This window comes from Anopheles marshallii, chromosome 2 (assembly GCF_943734725.1).
Source record: "Anopheles marshallii chromosome 2, idAnoMarsDA_429_01, whole genome shotgun sequence".
Classification (NCBI taxonomy): domain Eukaryota; kingdom Metazoa; phylum Arthropoda; class Insecta; order Diptera; family Culicidae; genus Anopheles; species Anopheles marshallii.
The window spans coordinates 57,835,145-57,851,316 of NC_071326.1; the positions used below are offsets into that span (position 1 = coordinate 57,835,145).

General features: G+C 40.1%; 3 protein-coding genes across 3 annotated transcripts; 1 reads left to right on the forward strand and 2 right to left on the reverse strand.

Annotated features, from left to right (window-relative positions):
- Positions 1–1,919: 1,919 nt before the first annotated feature.
- Positions 1,920–4,548, reverse strand: LOC128706693 (sodium- and chloride-dependent glycine transporter 2-like). Its single transcript, XM_053801633.1, has 7 exons — positions 4,519–4,548; positions 4,152–4,386; positions 3,661–4,084; positions 2,615–3,353; positions 2,328–2,537; positions 2,094–2,264; positions 1,920–2,021 (listed from the first exon to the last, which is right to left on the reverse strand). The coding sequence occupies exons 1-7, from the start codon at positions 4,546–4,548 to the stop codon at positions 1,920–1,922; spliced, it is 1,911 nt and encodes a 636-aa protein (XP_053657608.1).
- A 1,374-nt stretch (positions 4,549–5,922) lies between these two features.
- On the forward strand, positions 5,923–7,539 carry LOC128708600 (ankyrin repeat, SAM and basic leucine zipper domain-containing protein 1). The gene is made up of 4 exons (XM_053803579.1): positions 5,923–6,009; positions 6,103–6,558; positions 6,637–7,124; positions 7,200–7,539. Exons 1-4 carry the CDS (start codon positions 5,923–5,925, stop codon positions 7,537–7,539), a joined length of 1,371 nt encoding a protein of 456 aa, XP_053659554.1.
- Positions 7,540–7,662: 123 nt separating this feature from the next.
- Positions 7,663–8,627, reverse strand: LOC128707531 (exosome complex exonuclease RRP42). Its single transcript, XM_053802487.1, has 2 exons — positions 8,571–8,627; positions 7,663–8,505 (listed from the first exon to the last, which is right to left on the reverse strand). The coding sequence occupies exons 1-2, from the start codon at positions 8,625–8,627 to the stop codon at positions 7,663–7,665; spliced, it is 900 nt and encodes a 299-aa protein (XP_053658462.1).
- Between the last annotated feature and the right edge of the window lie 7,545 nt (positions 8,628–16,172).

Sequence of the window (16,172 nt, forward strand, 5' to 3'; positions counted from 1 at the left end):
GATTGACCCCTTTACTGTGAACTTTAACACGTTGGATGCAGAACACAACACGGTTATGTAATGTAAGGCAGAAAGTCGTACAACACACGCATACGCATACAACTGTAGTACAATCAGCAACGGTCGACTTAGGTTCTGTTATTTGTCAATTTGCTTATCGGCCGGTGGTATATGGTTTAGCATTAAAGACAGGTTTGGAAAGCAAATCAAATAGTCCCTCCAGTTTTTGTCCAAAGAGATCAGCATCAGCATCTTCAGCAAAGGAAAAGCATCTTAACAAATTCATCAGGGTTGTTTTAGAATCCTCTTGGCAGATGAGATAATACCGGTTAAACCAAAATGTCACAAATGTTTTAGATTGGAACATTTGTCTATCCTTCCCTTTCACGTTAGTCAGTATTATTATATCTGCTGGGTATGGTAAACTGTTGTGAGTAGATCTCGTTATCTTGGTATTTAACAATGATATCCTTGTTGTTATGCAGGAATCCCGTAGATTTGCACAAATAAATTGTATTTTTGAACAAAAAATACTACAAACAGATAACAGAGTGGACGTATGTTATACAAACGTATATATAAATACAACAAAAAAACACAGACCTACAAACTATATTTATATTTCATCATATTTCTTACAATGTAGTCATTTTTACTTCCATTAACCACTGTGTCCTTTTTGCAATTGTATAGCCGTGTACAGTTTAGCTCCATTTCATTCTCTCAAAACAAAACCTTTTTTGTCTCTGTAAGTCATTCGTACAGTTCCGCGCATGGAGTTATACGCATTTGTTGCCATTCTTTGTAACTGGTTACACCATCGCGTCAAGTCGCTACCCAACGGTACACTGCTCCTCGCTTTCGTCATGTGTAAGAATGTGTAATTTATTGTCAAAAAAATATTGAAATAATCAATAATTTTAATCGCATGTGTATATTGCAACCGATAAGAAAACGTAAATAAAGTCGCAATATATGGACAGCAGCACAACTATCAACCAACCAGAACAAATATGCAAAAGACGTGTACTAATTACATGTCGCTTAGTATGATCATTAATGTTGAAACTTTTAGTTTCTGTCGTTCTAAAATTATTTGGGGAAAATGTTACCAAAACAAATCGGATACTTGTTAGCAATATTAACTGATACTACAGTTTCACTGGCGCGCTTTGATCGTTAGCAGTATTTTGCAATTCCCTTGTTCCTGCTATGTCGGTAGCAAGTGAAACGGTTTGTTCAGTAAAAATTTGTATGAAACGAATTAAAAAGTGTTACAGGTACAAAACAGTTATTTCAAAGCAATTTTCTTTGCAACAGAATTGTCAGGCAGCGGAATCCTTAAAACCAAAAGCTCTACACAATTATAAGCACAGAAGAATGTTTGCATTTTTGTAAAAATTTAGTGCAGCATGCAATGGCGTTGCAAATTGTACAACACAACACAACATTTGCATATTAAAATTGCGACTGAAAGAAGGCAAAAAACAAACAAAACATCCGGAACAATTGTGTGATCATTTTGTGTTAATTAACGGTGGAAGGGTAAACTTTGGAGAGAAGATATGTGGATGAGTAAATAGCATATTTATTTGTAACAAAACAAAACAAATAAGATAAAAAAATAAAACAATTGCAAAAGATACCTATCTGCCAATGCGGAAAAGTGTCTGTAAACAAGAAAGCAAAAAGGATTTGCAGGACGAAGAGGGAGGAAAGGACATTAAACATATAAAATAACAAAACAGTGTAGCATTAACAAACATTAATTTGAATGACCTGAATAAAGATTTAATCATTTTGAAATTTATGTGTACACTGACGCGTGGCGGACTATTTGATGAAACTAATTTTATTTTAGATACTTCTAATTCCATCTACAGTAGGCTGCTACTTTCAATAAAAGATTGAAATATGCATTATAGTTCTATTCCGCTACTGTTTGCATATGCCATTTCTGAAGCCAAGCGAGGCTGCGACGGTTTCCAATCCATAGTGGGCTGCATCAGCTTTCGAAATAACTTGAAGGAAGTGAAAAGAGAACGAGTGAAAAGAAGTTTGGAAATAAACAATGTAACGGCGTAGGAATTTACCTGCCCTTTGAAGCGTTCGGGATTGATGCAGATTTTCCTTAATGCAAACAAAATCACAATTCCAAACGGTGCCAGTGCAATTATCCACCCGAACAAGTCGGCCCAGCCCGGATAGATGTACCGTCCATACGACACAGGTTTGTACTGCAGCCAGTTGAAACAAAGTATAAACTGAAACCACACAACATAGATTGTGTAATGCATTGGACGTACCACGAGTCACTCATACATTACCAATAACATTGCGGGAGTGATGTACTTCCAAACCGTCACCCAAAATCGGTGAAACCATTTCGACCGTTTGCCCAGCATTTCCTCTATGTTGCAGATGAACCGTTCAGCGCCGTATATCCACCCGACCAGAACGCACTCTGTGATAGCTATCAGCAGTACGGACCAATTTGCAGCATACTTGTCAAACAGTTGGAACCAGTACATCCCGCCCTGTTTTTTTTAAATAGAAAATCGTAACAAAGCGTGAGTAGCATTGTCCTCCTCATTCTTCGGTACGGTCACATTACGTTTGTGACAAAGATTAATCCACCGAGATATCCGACGATACTGACACCAGCTACGACGGCTATCTTCCTTCGACGTAGCGCAGGAAACGTGTCCAGCACGGCCGTCACGACCGTTTCCATCAGCGTAAATTGAGAGTCTAGACCGAGAGTAAGCAGCATGAAGAAGAACAGCACCGACCACAGCCGAGGCATCTGCAGCTTGCCGACGAGCTCGGGAAATACAACGAACGCCAAACCAGCGCCCTGATCGATAACGCTATCCACCCCGGTGTCTAGCTCGTGTGCCAAAAAGCCTATGATAGCGAATATTACGAAGCCGGCAAAGAACGAGGTCAGTATGTTCGAAATGGACACCACGATCGCGTCCCGGTAGCAATTGTTGTCAAACCGATTGTACGAGGCCAGAGTCAACAGCCCGCCCCAGGCAGGGCTAAGGGCAAAGAATATCTGCACGGCGGCGTCTCCCCATAGCTGAGCGGTGCGCAGCTTGTCCCAGTCGGGTCGCACGTAGTACATAATGCCATCGTAAGCACCGGGCAGTGTAAGACCCCGGATGAAAAGTGCCGCCAACACCACGTACGGGAAGAGGGCGGTGAAGTAGACGACCTTGCCGGAACTCTTGACACCGCGGGAAAGGCAGAGGAAAACAATTCCCCAAGCGGCTAGCAGGCAGATAGCAAGCCGTTGGTTTATCATGCCAGTCTCCTCGATGCCGGACGATAGTTGGAGAAAATAATTTCTTGAATGAAAAAATAATCATTTTGTCCGCGTTGTAAGTATGACAAGTCCGTACAAAGGAATATGATAATCTAACAGTGAGAGGTCTACTTTCTTCTATTTGGGCACTGCATAATCTCAGGAGGTCGTGGACCTGCCTTTTCTGGCTTTTTTAGAATTCGATCAATCTGTAGTTTGTATTTTTGTATATCGAGTGCGGTCGTTTGAAGATTAACACCACAATCACTTAGCTACCGCGGTGTCTCCATAATATTTCGAACGCAACGTACCAAAGCGATTAGTGCTGTCTTATGAGTGAGGTTACTTACTTGAAGAATTCCTCCGCTGGTGGTTTTCGTGGAGTACGGACAGTAGCATTGATCAACCGATATTGTTCCAAGGACAAGCAAGAAGTTTTATAGTACGACCCATTGGTGGCTAGGCAATCATCTTCCTCTTCATACGAAAAACAGTTTGCCGTAGCCCACTCTTGCTGACAGCCTCGCCATGGCAGCGGTACCTCAAACGACACCACCATGTAGAACACGGTCCAGGCGATAATTACATTATAGTATAGCATTACCATTCCCGACACCAGGATCATACCGTATCCTACACCTTCTGACAATGGGGCAAGACGTTTAAAGAGTATCGCCGGACCCAATCCCACGTACTGCGCCAGGGAAAGCTCCATGAACATTAGTGGAAGACCGGCTATCACCAGCATCACGGCGAAAGGTATTAGGAAAGCACCTGGAAAACGCACCATGTAAGGTTTAGGATGTTTCTCATAGCAGAACACTCGGCACATTTCACTTACCTCCTCCATTGCTATAGCACAGGTAGGGAAAACGCCAAACATTGCCTAGCCCCACCGAATAGCCCAACAGCGAGAGGAGAAAATCGTAACGCCCTGTCCAGGAGCCACGTTTTGCGACCATCTCATCGTTCATCTGTTGATCGCTGGTAAAATCGTAGTCGGATGTGCAGGCAAGTTGTCTTCGACGTTCTACACGCTTCAACCAACCTTCGACGGTAAGTTTTGCACTACAGTCCTTAGAATAGATAAGAAGAAGCGTTGACTATAATTATGGTAATTACGCATTGCACTGATATCAACACGCCTTAAGCACCTAGTTACAGTGCGGACCATAAACCAGATATTTAGTAGAGATAAATATTCTTACTTCAATTTCATCGTGGACGGTGCTATCCATTGCGGTTCGGAACGATTCACCAGTTCGGATAGAGCACAGCACAATTCACACAGAGCGGTCGTTACTATGGAATGTCGCTATGTCGCGATGTTGCTAGTACCATAGTGTTGCCGATCAGATGATTTTACCGAAGCTAGCAAAGTGATGAGAAATGTTGCAAATTAACTTACTGTGAAGGCCGAACAGTACGACGCAGCGTAAAATAAGCTCAATCGCTTTCAAACATACGTGATTTTAGGAATAAGAAAGAAACAACTTAAATAAACGTGATATAACACGTAATTAGATATTATTATTTCATTCATGGCACAGGTCAACTTCAAAAATTAAAAAAATATAATAAACATCGCCAGTTCTAATTTTTATAGTTGATAAACATTCACTTATATGAATTTCTAATATTTACAAATGTTCGTTGTTATTACTATATTCAATGTACAAATATGACTAGACAACTGATATGTACCTACAGTATTCTCATTTATTGGTTACACTGAATTAAAATGAACCTACAATATTCTCATTATTTGGTTACAATTAATAAGATTCTAATCTCAAGCGCTCGCCTGGAAGGATTGTATACTACTATACTTAGCCAAACTAATTGAAATAATGAGAAAATAGAAAATGAAGAAATAAACCAAATTAATTTATTACAGTCATGAGACTAAATTCAAACATAGAAAGTTTGACTGTTTCATTGAAGTGTGATTAACTAAACGTCATATTTTAATTAGCTATTGTAGCATAAATAAGGATTGGACAAAACAAGAGTAATTTTTGCAGTTCCATTCTATCATCCCATTTACAACAGAAATCATGTAATTTAGAAGTGAACTACAACAATAAATGTAAAAAATGTTGAAATTATTCGTTTGAGATTACAGGTACGAGATACGCTGTTATAGTGGACCGATATAACCTGGGAAAAATCCGCGTACCTCGAATTTCCGTGTAAGTCGAATCCGGAAGTAAAATCGTTTATACTTCAATGTTAGATAGGAACTGCGTATCTAGGGGACTGCCTGTAATTTATAAAGCATTAAAAAATTAACGGACTAAAAACGGGTTTAAATAAAACGGCAGAATTTGAATGTTCAAGGTGTTTATGGCAAAGGTTCGCGAAGTTACCCTGTGCGCGAGCAAAAACAATTTTGACGGGCGAAAATGGCGCTGTCAAATGCGCTACAACACAAAATAAAGTCGGAATGTGCTTCATTCAATTGCAAACCGCTTTTCTTCAGATATTGAAATAAACATCGTGGAACAGTAAAAGGAGCCTTATTGAGTACTTTGCACCATTCCGATGTTCTTTTTGGCTCTGGAATCAAAACAGGTTCAAATTCACTAAAGTGACTGCAAACAATACGAAGCATGTACCGACCGGCGGGTTACGAGGATTCCGATGAGGATGATTTCGAAGAATTTGGATATTTCTATAGTTCACCTACCGGGAAACAGGTTACTGCAATTGTAATGAATCGATTCATTATTCTATGTAAAATTAGCTTAGCTGTTGGTGTTTGTTGACTAACTATTCTCGCATCCCACCAGGAAAATAGCGCCTTTATGACGATCCAGGAAGATGATGACACGATGCTCTATAATGCTGTTCTGGACGATAATCTGGAAGAAACGAAACGCATTATGAAACAAAATGAGTTTTTGCGTTCTGGTGGAGAGCTGCGTCAGGGTTGGCCGGCACTATTTTATGCCTGTTACGAAGCCAAGTTAACAATAGTTAAGTATCTCGTGCAAGAGCAACAGCTTGACGTGAATCGGGAGTATGGGCTGCAGACCGCTCTCATGATTGCATGCAGCTCACCACAAGCATCGGATTGCGTGTATCAGATCGTGCGGTTGCTGCTCGATTACGGCGCCATTATCGGTATGTTGGATCAATACGGATACTCGCCGCTCATGTTTGCCTGTAAGGAAGGTCATCTGAACGTAGTGAAAGAAATCGTGGCCGAATCTTCGCTGCTATCTATCGATAATGAGGGAAACACGGTACAGCAACTACAAATAATGAACCAGCGCTCATCCTCAGCATGATGTGTAATTTTGTGGGTTTTGATTTCGTTGTAGGCGCTGTTCCATGCGGTCAATAACAATCGGTTGGAGGTGGTAAAGGTCTTGCTACGTGCCGGAGCTCCAACTCATACGGTCAATAAGCAGGGCTACACACCAAGACAGTGTGCAATGCACAACAACTTTCTAGACATTGCTGAGCTGTTCCCACCGGAGCAAAAACAGTTCGAGATACCATCCAATTACTTATGTTACAGCAACTATCGTAACTTTATTCACGACATACAGAACGACAATCCGCCCGGCTATTACCCTGACCTAGGCGCGATGTTGGTTGGTATGAATAGCGAAGCAAAGCTTCGCCATTTCGTTGAGCCGGGATTGAATCTATTCGAATTTCTCACGCTTACCGATGAAAGGTTGCGTGAGCTTGGCCTCAAGTACCCGATTGAACGAAAGCGCATACTGCTGGGGTTGTACGATTTTCATCAAAAAAAGTGGTCCAAGAACAGTGTATGGACGATGGAAAAACAACGCATTCTAGAGTGAGTACATTCTGTAGATTAACTGTCGGGTATATGTTTCGATTAATAATACATTTACCTTGTTTATGGTTTCAGCTTCTACGACATTTTGGAAGCACTTGGGAATATACTTAAACATTTGACCATCATACATGCATCCTTGGTGTATACGAAGCAGTTAACCGGAGGACATGGTCGAAAAGCTTTTCTTACCACTAAACAATGTGCCGATTTGAACTTACAGTTAATTGAACTTCGGGCGTCCGTAGATGATTTGCAACTTCATATTAAAACCATGCACAAACTCTCCATCCCAAAGCCAGTTATGCTTATAATACCACCAAATAAGGACCAAAGAACCTTTGTAAAAATGATGAAGCTTGGTATCTTTCTAATAGCCGGCGGATTTGTGATGTATCGCAAGTGGATACGGTAATAAGGAAGACAGAAGGGAGATTTCGTTTAGCACAAACGACAAAGCACTGTAAATCCATAATTAAATTTCACGAATGTACTGGTTACAAAACAAAAAAAAAACAATATTTGCAACTTCATGTGTTTATTTCAAAAAGCCAACAATTTCGCGTTTGCCTAGGCCCTTGGAATTTCTTTGCTCATCCTGCTTAAGTGCACACATCAGTGCGTGGTTAAGCGTTGCACCAACGCTGGTTGCCGTATCGAAGCACTTCTTAAGCGTATCTAAGCGGATCGATCCCTTGCCTGCGGTGTGCACCGTGGTTATCGATTGCACTCCATTCGGACTGCTAGAAACGCCGATCGCTACACTTGCAACGCAGCATTCTTCCTCTTCGGCCGATGGGTCCACGACGCACTGGTCACCGATCTTGCAAACTGTCACTAGAATAGGCGCAGCTGCGACGTCTAAACGTTCACAATCGTACGGATCGTCGGAAAGTATTAAATCCATTGCACCACCGTCATGCATTGCAGTTGAGACGCGTGGAATTCTTGTGTTAAATAGCGCTGCTTTCACGGCTAACGACACTGCATCAAACAAATTTCCTCCACACTCCAATATTAGGACGTCTACGTACAATTTCCAGCACTGGTGTTTGGCCATTATGCACAAACCGGACAAATCGAAACCTTTCCGCGATTCGTATGCTTTGGCCAGGGTATTTGATATCTCCGTAGCCAACTGTTCACCTCCACGGCCTTCGAACTCGGGTGCGGCGTTCGCAGAGCAATCGATGAAAAAGTCAAGCTTGCCCTCTTTGGGTCGGTCAGGGTGAGGTGTGTCGATTTCAGCTTTTACACCTACCAGTATATCCGTGTTGGCCATTCGGAGCCGAGCCGAACCGGCAGCATGAACAACTATTTCCGATTCAAGTTCCATTGGTCTGTACTCGCGATTAGTGCGCCCATCATTTCGGAGGTTTTTCTAAACGTTAAGTTGAACAATTCGTAAATATCACGCATATTAAATCGTGTAGGGCGGTATATTACCTGTATTCCATGAAAGATGTATGTTTTTTCAGCTTCACTTAATAGAACGTTCGCCATCGTAAAAGAATATTTGTACTATCGTTAAGCTAATATGCAGAAATCATCAAAACTTGTAAACAAACAAATGTTGGCAACCGGTCCGAAAGCATGCAGCTGCTGCCATTGCTCACACATGCACGTCAAACCGGACATAGTTTTAGACAGTTCGATAACACTTTTATGGAAAAATATATCACAGGGTGCTTACAAAATTATTACAGCCCAATTGCATACACAGTGTGGACACTCATCGGTTTATGGTACAGACTGTTGCCAACTGTCAATTCCATACAAAAAACTGCCTGTTGCGAACTGACGCGGTTTGATACGTGTACAGGTATTCCCCGAGATACGCTATTATAGCGTACCGCTATAACCCGGGAAAAATTCGCGTATATTTAAAAGAATACATTATAATAAACTAAAAACAAATGTTTTATATAACAAAGGAAGCTATTTGAAGTCAATTGTACACCATTTTAAATAGATTTTGTGCTATAAACTTACTCGACTTTCACAACCAAACTACACACACACAGTTTGAGTCGATAGATTATAGCACAGCATGCTGTCAATTCCATACAAAAATCGGTCTGATGCGATCCGACGCGGTTTGGTACGTTTAGTTTGAACAGCGTCAGGCTCAGATCAAAAAAAGGTTACGGATGATTTGTGAATAAATTTTTAAAGAGTAGATTGCACCAAACTTTGACTAATGGTTGAGCTACAAGATGGGTTGGTCGTAAAACATCAACAAACGCATCGTCAAACCCATTTCAACGGATGACATCAAGCCGTTCTAGGCGGCCTGGCCAAACACGTTCGGATGATCTGGGAACCGACGATTATAGCAACGCCTGCTGTCAAACAATGTGTGTAGTTTTGCTTTTCCTTAAGCCGGTGACCCCGTTAGTTGAAAAAAGTTACTCAGATAAAATATCGATAGCCATGGTTCTCTAATACTACAATGACAAAACAACAGGACAAAACGGCAGTGTATAAATCATTTATTTTGGTTCCTAGACGGCGTACATTTTAATGTATATTACAACAAGATCAGGTATCATTGTGTTGGTGTGTGAACTAATTGCGTGGTTTGGTTTAGCGGTACTGAAGAATGTTCCTAAGGCTGTGCTGGCAATATGTTGGTTTCTGGTCAAATTCTTTTTGATCAAAGGATTTCGGTACATTCAGTGAGGGTACAAAAGGTAGGTATAAATTTTATAATCCTTTCGAAATATGCAAACTACATTGGGCGCGTTTATATTATCGTTTGCATTGTGTTATTGATCCTCTTGTTACGATGAGGTGAAATATTGTACAATTTCAACGTTTTTTTTTTATTCAATAAGAACGGCCAACGGCATTTCATAAGAACGGCGTATTGCTAATTTCTACGTCTTAACAAAGTCTGAAAAAAGATAGTGTCACGCGATAGACGGTTTTGCAGTCCCCGCGAAGGTAGGGCGATAGCGCTACCAAACCGTTCGGGTAACATGAATCCGTTCCCGCTAGTTGCGAGTACAGGCAATCCCATAATTAGAATATTATTAGCAAAGGCTTCATTAATTAATAAATTTTTACAAGCTAACAAGTTATACTTCCTATTGGTGTTAAATCTTGGATTTTTGGTTTCTGGGTTGAAATCGATTTGATTAGAGGAGTCTAAGACTGTCTCTATACAGTTAGCGATTGTCGCAATTGCGATTGCGACTTTGTCAAACTCTATACAAAAAAGCGAAATGTCGCGTTGTGTCGACCCATGTATAGTCAAACAAAAGTCGCAATCGCAATTGCGACAATCGCTAACTGTGTAGAAACAGTCGTATGTGTCTTTTCTCTAAGCGAAATGTTTACAGCTATCTGTAAACAGAATGAAGGCTTAAGAATACTAGTATCCGAAATTAATTTAAAAATAAAAGAACATAACGGAAAAATAGCTACAACAGTTTTAACTAACTTATAATCTAACTTAAAAATTATCTTATTCTTGGTCTTATCCTAACATACCTAGTAGATTAACGAATGTTGAAGAGATTTTAGAGCACTTCAGAATCCAACTGATTACATTTGTGCTGCAATTTGACCAATTATTAAGCAATCAACTCAAACCCTGTTTTTCCATGTAATTCTCTAGAAGAGTAACGAGGAGTCAAATTCATAATGATATTAGGAACTTGTTTTAGTGTCAACTTTAGTGTCGATGTTGTGGGAGCTCAATCTCCCCCTATTCCTCAATCCTCCCCACATATTTCTAATCCTTGAAGTAACCGACTAAGGTTTCAAAACCTCGTTGGAGCCCGTCTCGGAGATTGCTCAGAGTTTGATTTGAATAGATTATAGTTGTGTCATCCGCTAGACTAGTGTCATAGAGTGCTAGACTAGTGCCTGCCATTGTCATTGCTGCCATTGCTATATCCTAAACATGAATCCTTAACGGGTTTTTGTATGGTAACAACTTTGGAAAATGTCCACGTGTGAGGGAATAAACCCAACTACAGGCATTTGTTGAATATACTAGTCAACAGGAGGACAGTCCTGTAGCTGACATGCTTCAGCATGGCATTGAAAATGCGTTTTAGGGGTAGGGTTGGTCTGCGTTTTTTCTTGAGGTCATTAAACATGAATGAAGAGGGAGAGGATGGGTCGATGTTGTGCCCCCCATATGTCGTTGGAAACGTTACCAATCAGCTTCGCGGTAGTTCCGCCGTAGTCTACTTACTTGTGTCCCTGGTGCGTTGATGTTTAGTTTCACTGGCAGGTGGTTCGATGACAGCGCCGTAATGGTAGTCGGGACATCAGCACGGCATCAGCTGCTGATTTCGTTGTGACAGCTGAGGTTGCTGGTGTTGCTGATGAAGCTGCCGCTAATTTTATTTCAGTTGCCGTTGTAGTTTAGGCAACTGGATCTGCTATTGACGATTAGGATAGCTAGGGCTGCAGCAGAGGTGCGCATTGAGACCTATCAATGCTTTGCTATCAATACGGCTTTGTTCTACCCAAGCCAACGGTTGTTCGCACGAAGACCTTGCTGGAATCGGAGATAAGCGAATTGCTGTCTGCGACAGGTTACGCTTTTGAAGGAAGGAATGCGAAATGCCAATCGAACAGGGCACTTCCGGTTGTAAGGACTGTGGCTATCCTTACAGTTAGCACACATTTGACTTAAACCTATCTCCTTTGCACACTGGGAGGTTCGATGGTAGTCGTCACACTTGGTGCACCGTGTATTTATGGCGCAGTGCTTTGTACCATGGCTAAAGTGCAGGCAATTTAGCCATTATAGCACTTTACTTCGTCGAGGCTGGAAACGTCCTCATTTCACGGAGGTGAAGTTAATATGCAAGATTTTGTTTAGCTCCTCTAGATGAATTGTTCTACTTGAAAAAGAAACAATGATGGGTTTCGATTCGATTCGTGTCTTTCACCCACCTACTTTCTTTTGACGGACGTGTAATGGCTTCAGGTTGTAATGGTAAATGGTAATGGTTAACACAAAATGCCTGCAGAAACATTTATTAATCCAAATTATAGAATGTTTGTAATATTTTTAAGAACAACATTATGCACTAAAATATTTGGAATTAAAATTTATAAAGATAAACTATTTTTTTTTAATTTCACATTATTTATTGGGTAAAATCTGTTATTTTAGTTTGCACTGCAGCTTTCTGTATCATTGATATGATATCTGCTCTTATTTTTCTTAGGGCTACTTTATCATTATAATTAAATTCTTTTTTATCCATAAACTACATTAACTCATCTGTATATGCCTTAGCAGTAAGTAAATCAATTGCTTCAAGAGTGGAACCTTCTTCTGAACCTGGTGACATTTTGTTTTCGTTGCTCTTCACCGTCTCTGTTATAATATCAGAGTCACTTTTAAAATCATAACCGTGATCGTTTGCATCAACCAACATCTATTCATCTATGTTTTCCTCAAACACGTTTTGAAAACATGATAGCTTGTGCATAGTTTTGGTAATATTATCTATTTCTTCCTGATCATTTTGTTCTGTACTGACTACTGCCACATAATCTGGCAGTATATTGTACCAAGAACTTAGCAAGGTAATTTTTTGGATTTCCTTCCAAGCATTTGATAATGCGAATAACGTATCAAAAATTGTCATTTTCATCCAAAAACCTTACACCTGGTCGTCTTGGTTTAAAAGAGATGTAAGGATCGATGTAAGGATTGATGTCCTATGGGCTGAATCAAGCTGGTTACATTGGGGTTAAAAATGTTGCTCTATTTGTATTTCTATTTGTCTAAGTATTTGCCCTTGTGAAAGCATCTGATTTCATAACATTATGATTCCGTAACTTTCTTTAAATCTTCGTAGCCATCCAGTTGGTGCTTTAAAATTCTTTTCATTGCCCATACTAGCACGAAAGAATTTAGCCTTTTCCATCAATATAGGGCCACTAATTGGTATGCCATTTGCTCTTTTCTGGTTAAACCAGGTAAGGAGGGCTATATCTACCTTTTCATGGGTAGATACTTTCATAGATTTTCGCCTCGATGGGCCAGCTGAGTTGTCACACTCTCTAAAAAAACATTCCAGTGTTGATTTTTGTTTAATGATATCAATTTACCTTTACTCACAGTCTGAATCCGCACAGTATATTGCCGCAAGAATGGAAACAGCTGCACCCTTTTCATAGTTAGCAAAAAGTCAAAACTTTTCCTTCAAGGAAAGTAGGCGCCTTTTCCAGTTGGTGGAGAGCTGCATTTTGCTGTAAATTTATCAACGAAAATACACTATTATGTCTAATCATGAAATTCTTCTTTATCGGCAACAACAACCTCAAGAGGTTGACCTGCCATATCTGGCTTTCTGTGACTTTATTTACCCGTAGTTGGATTGTCAGTCTTGCGTACGGGGAATTGGTCCGGATGGGATTTTGGTACGGTCCTGCCGTGTGAAGACCGGCGCCGCTACCATCATGCCATCGGGCCGCCCCAATCATGAAATTATAATTTGAAATTACCTTTGTAAAGTAAAAAAAACAACACAAATTCGATAAGTTTCAAATGAGTATGGTTTTTTTCTTTATGGTTCACTCGGTTAAAACTTGGCTGGTATGCCTATGTCAATTAGGTCGCATTTCTAGGAATTTTGGGGATTTCCGGCAACCAATTTTCAATACGCGCTGTTCGTTGAACAGGCAACTTTGAATGAGTCGTTGCCAGTTTCTTGTTTTTCAAACTTGCACACGGTTACAGAATATCGCAAATAAATACTCATTTTTGCGCAATGAGTACCTTGATAATACCAGTTTGAACAAGCATAGAACCCCAACTAGTAAAACCAACAGGTTTTCTCTTTCTGCCTAGCTAACAATCATAACTGGCAAAATGCAAAAGCATGTTGGTCTGGTTAGTTGAAACATACCATGCTTTGTTTTGATTGCACGATGTAAATATCTATTCAAAAAAGTACGAAAAGTACAAAAAAAGTCTATTCAAAAAAAGTACGATGCAAGACCAACACGTAACACTTATGCACACAAGTACTCAAGAGTCTTAAAACACTGTTTCGTTTGTTATAAAACTTCACACGTCCGTTCGGATCAAGAGTCAAACGTCATTTTTGGTACAAGACAGTCCCCTAGATGTGCGGTTCCTCTTATACGCGGACTCGGAGATATGCGGTATGAAAAATACAACAGAATATCGATTATACGGGGCGTGATTAACCAGCGGGTGGATTATCCGTGAGCATGGGAACGAAACTGAAACACAACCAAACCAATTGAAGAGCTAACTACAGGGTGACGCGGCGGTCTACAGTTTGCAACATTGTTTCTCAAGTTTCTTTTTCCTTCCTGCGATTAGAGTAGTCTGGATTACGCACATCCCATATCAAAGGAATATTTTCGACTATGTCGATCAACTGCTTCTCGTTGATAAGCATGTTTTCCATTTTGCTGCAACCAAACTATACTACATGATTTTCGTAATAAACAAAAATTCTATTAACTTACCTTTGTTTTGAAACATAAAACGATGATGAATAAATAAACGACGAACGTTAGATAAAATATGAGGCATACACAGAGCAATACCTGTAGTGTAGAACACGGGTTTTCTCAAACAGCACTATGTTTAACGGAAGTTCAAACCTCGTGGTCTTCTGGATTGTTCGCAACTGGTTTAATTTTTCATGTAACTGTTAGCTCGTTGGCTCTTAACCCGTTTACGTCATGCGATCGACGAGCTTGACGTATGCGTTTACACTGACCGATGCAAAGCGTAATAATTTACACAACAGATACAGTTGCAAGGAACGGTGAATACGTCAAACCATAAGTCACCGTTTGCAACTCATAAGCGGTGTTCAGACGTATGTAGAAGCAGGCGAGCGTGAACGCTGTCAGATTTCACGCTAGCGCGACGTCGCGCCATATCCTGCAATGCAGGAAAAATGAAGCGCGACGCTGCCATCGAACCGTTTACGGCCAACTTTAAAATTAAATAACTTTTTAATGCGTGATCCAAATCGGATGAAATATTCTAGTGAAAATTAAGAAAAAAATATATCTTTTCAAATCTATCAATAGTTTTCCTCAACTCGTTTAAAATTATAAAAGAAAAACAGTGTCATCGGTTGCTTTTTCAAATATAATATTGTTTTAATATTTAATTTATTCCATGGAAAACTAAATAACTAGTGTATACTTTTGTTTGCCTCAGAAATGGCATCCTATAATTAAAATTGAATCAAAATCCACCCATTTGAAACAGCGACCAAATGAAGGTGTTCACAGGTACGTTGAACGATTCGGAGCGTGAACGGCCCGTTTGACAGCGTTCGCGCCTAGTTCACGCCTGTTTCTACATACGTCTGAACACCGCTATACACGTCGATCGGATATTCCGTTGCCACAAAAATCTTCTGAAATTGTGTGTCTGATGGTGCAACTCGAATTCGGCGGGATACATCTTTGGAATATCAGCAGTAATGGCATATCTATAGCTTCTGGAGTCTAACAATGGGGTAGATCATCCCAAAAGTTAGAAAGCTTAAACTTTAAGCCTGTATCTGTCAAATAATCCAGGTACCGGGCTGTAACCTTTTTGTACAGATTCGTAAAGGACATAGCATTTTGACATAAAGAATGACACAAGGGATCATTTTTGTGAAACTAAAATTTGAGAAAAATCGAGAAACAAGAAAATTTAAGTTTAGTAATTTGATTTAAATTTCAATGTATTTGAAATAATATACAAGTCTGATTATCAAAATAATCCTTTTTCAGTGCATTTCGTAAAAAAAAATTTGTTTACCTTTTTCGCACACGGGAAACATGGCCTACCTGGCTCAGACCAGCTAGCAAAATTCATTGTTTTGACATTTGTCGAGTTTGGGTTTTGGGTACTTGGGTACTTTCATTGAGAAACCAATCTAATCCTTGTTTCCTAGGCTTAACTTGGCTTGCCATTTGTATGACGAGCTGTAAGCGGATAAGCCTGGAAATGTCAAAACGCATACAAAAAACTGGCTTAGGGCGTGATCTACCCCAATATTGAAAACAGTTCACGTTGTACTGTTG

Excerpts from the sequence above, each read along its gene's own strand:
- LOC128706693 (XM_053801633.1), bottom strand. The coding sequence starts at position 4,548 with ATGGATAGCACCGTCCACGATGAAATTGAA. Across the intron at positions 4,085-4,151 it reads GTGCTATAGCAATGGAGGAG|GTGCTTTCCTAATACCTTTC; the intron begins GTAAGTGAAATG and ends TGCGTTTTCCAG. Across the intron at positions 2,022-2,093 it reads CCGAACGCTTCAAAGGGCAG|TTATTTCGAAAGCTGATGCA; the intron begins GTAAATTCCTAC and ends ACTTCCTTCAAG.
- LOC128708600 (XM_053803579.1), top strand. The coding sequence starts at position 5,923 with ATGTACCGACCGGCGGGTTACGAGGATTCCGATGAGGATGATTTCGAA. Across the intron at positions 6,010-6,102 it reads GTTCACCTACCGGGAAACAG|GAAAATAGCGCCTTTATGAC; the intron begins GTTACTGCAATT and ends GCATCCCACCAG. Across the intron at positions 7,125-7,199 it reads GAAAAACAACGCATTCTAGA|CTTCTACGACATTTTGGAAG; the intron begins GTGAGTACATTC and ends TTATGGTTTCAG.
- LOC128707531 (XM_053802487.1), bottom strand. The coding sequence starts at position 8,627 with ATGGCGAACGTTCTATTAAGTGAAGCTGAAAAAACATACATCTTTCAT. Across the intron at positions 8,506-8,570 it reads ACATCTTTCATGGAATACAG|AAAAACCTCCGAAATGATGG; the intron begins GTAATATACCGC and ends CTTAACGTTTAG.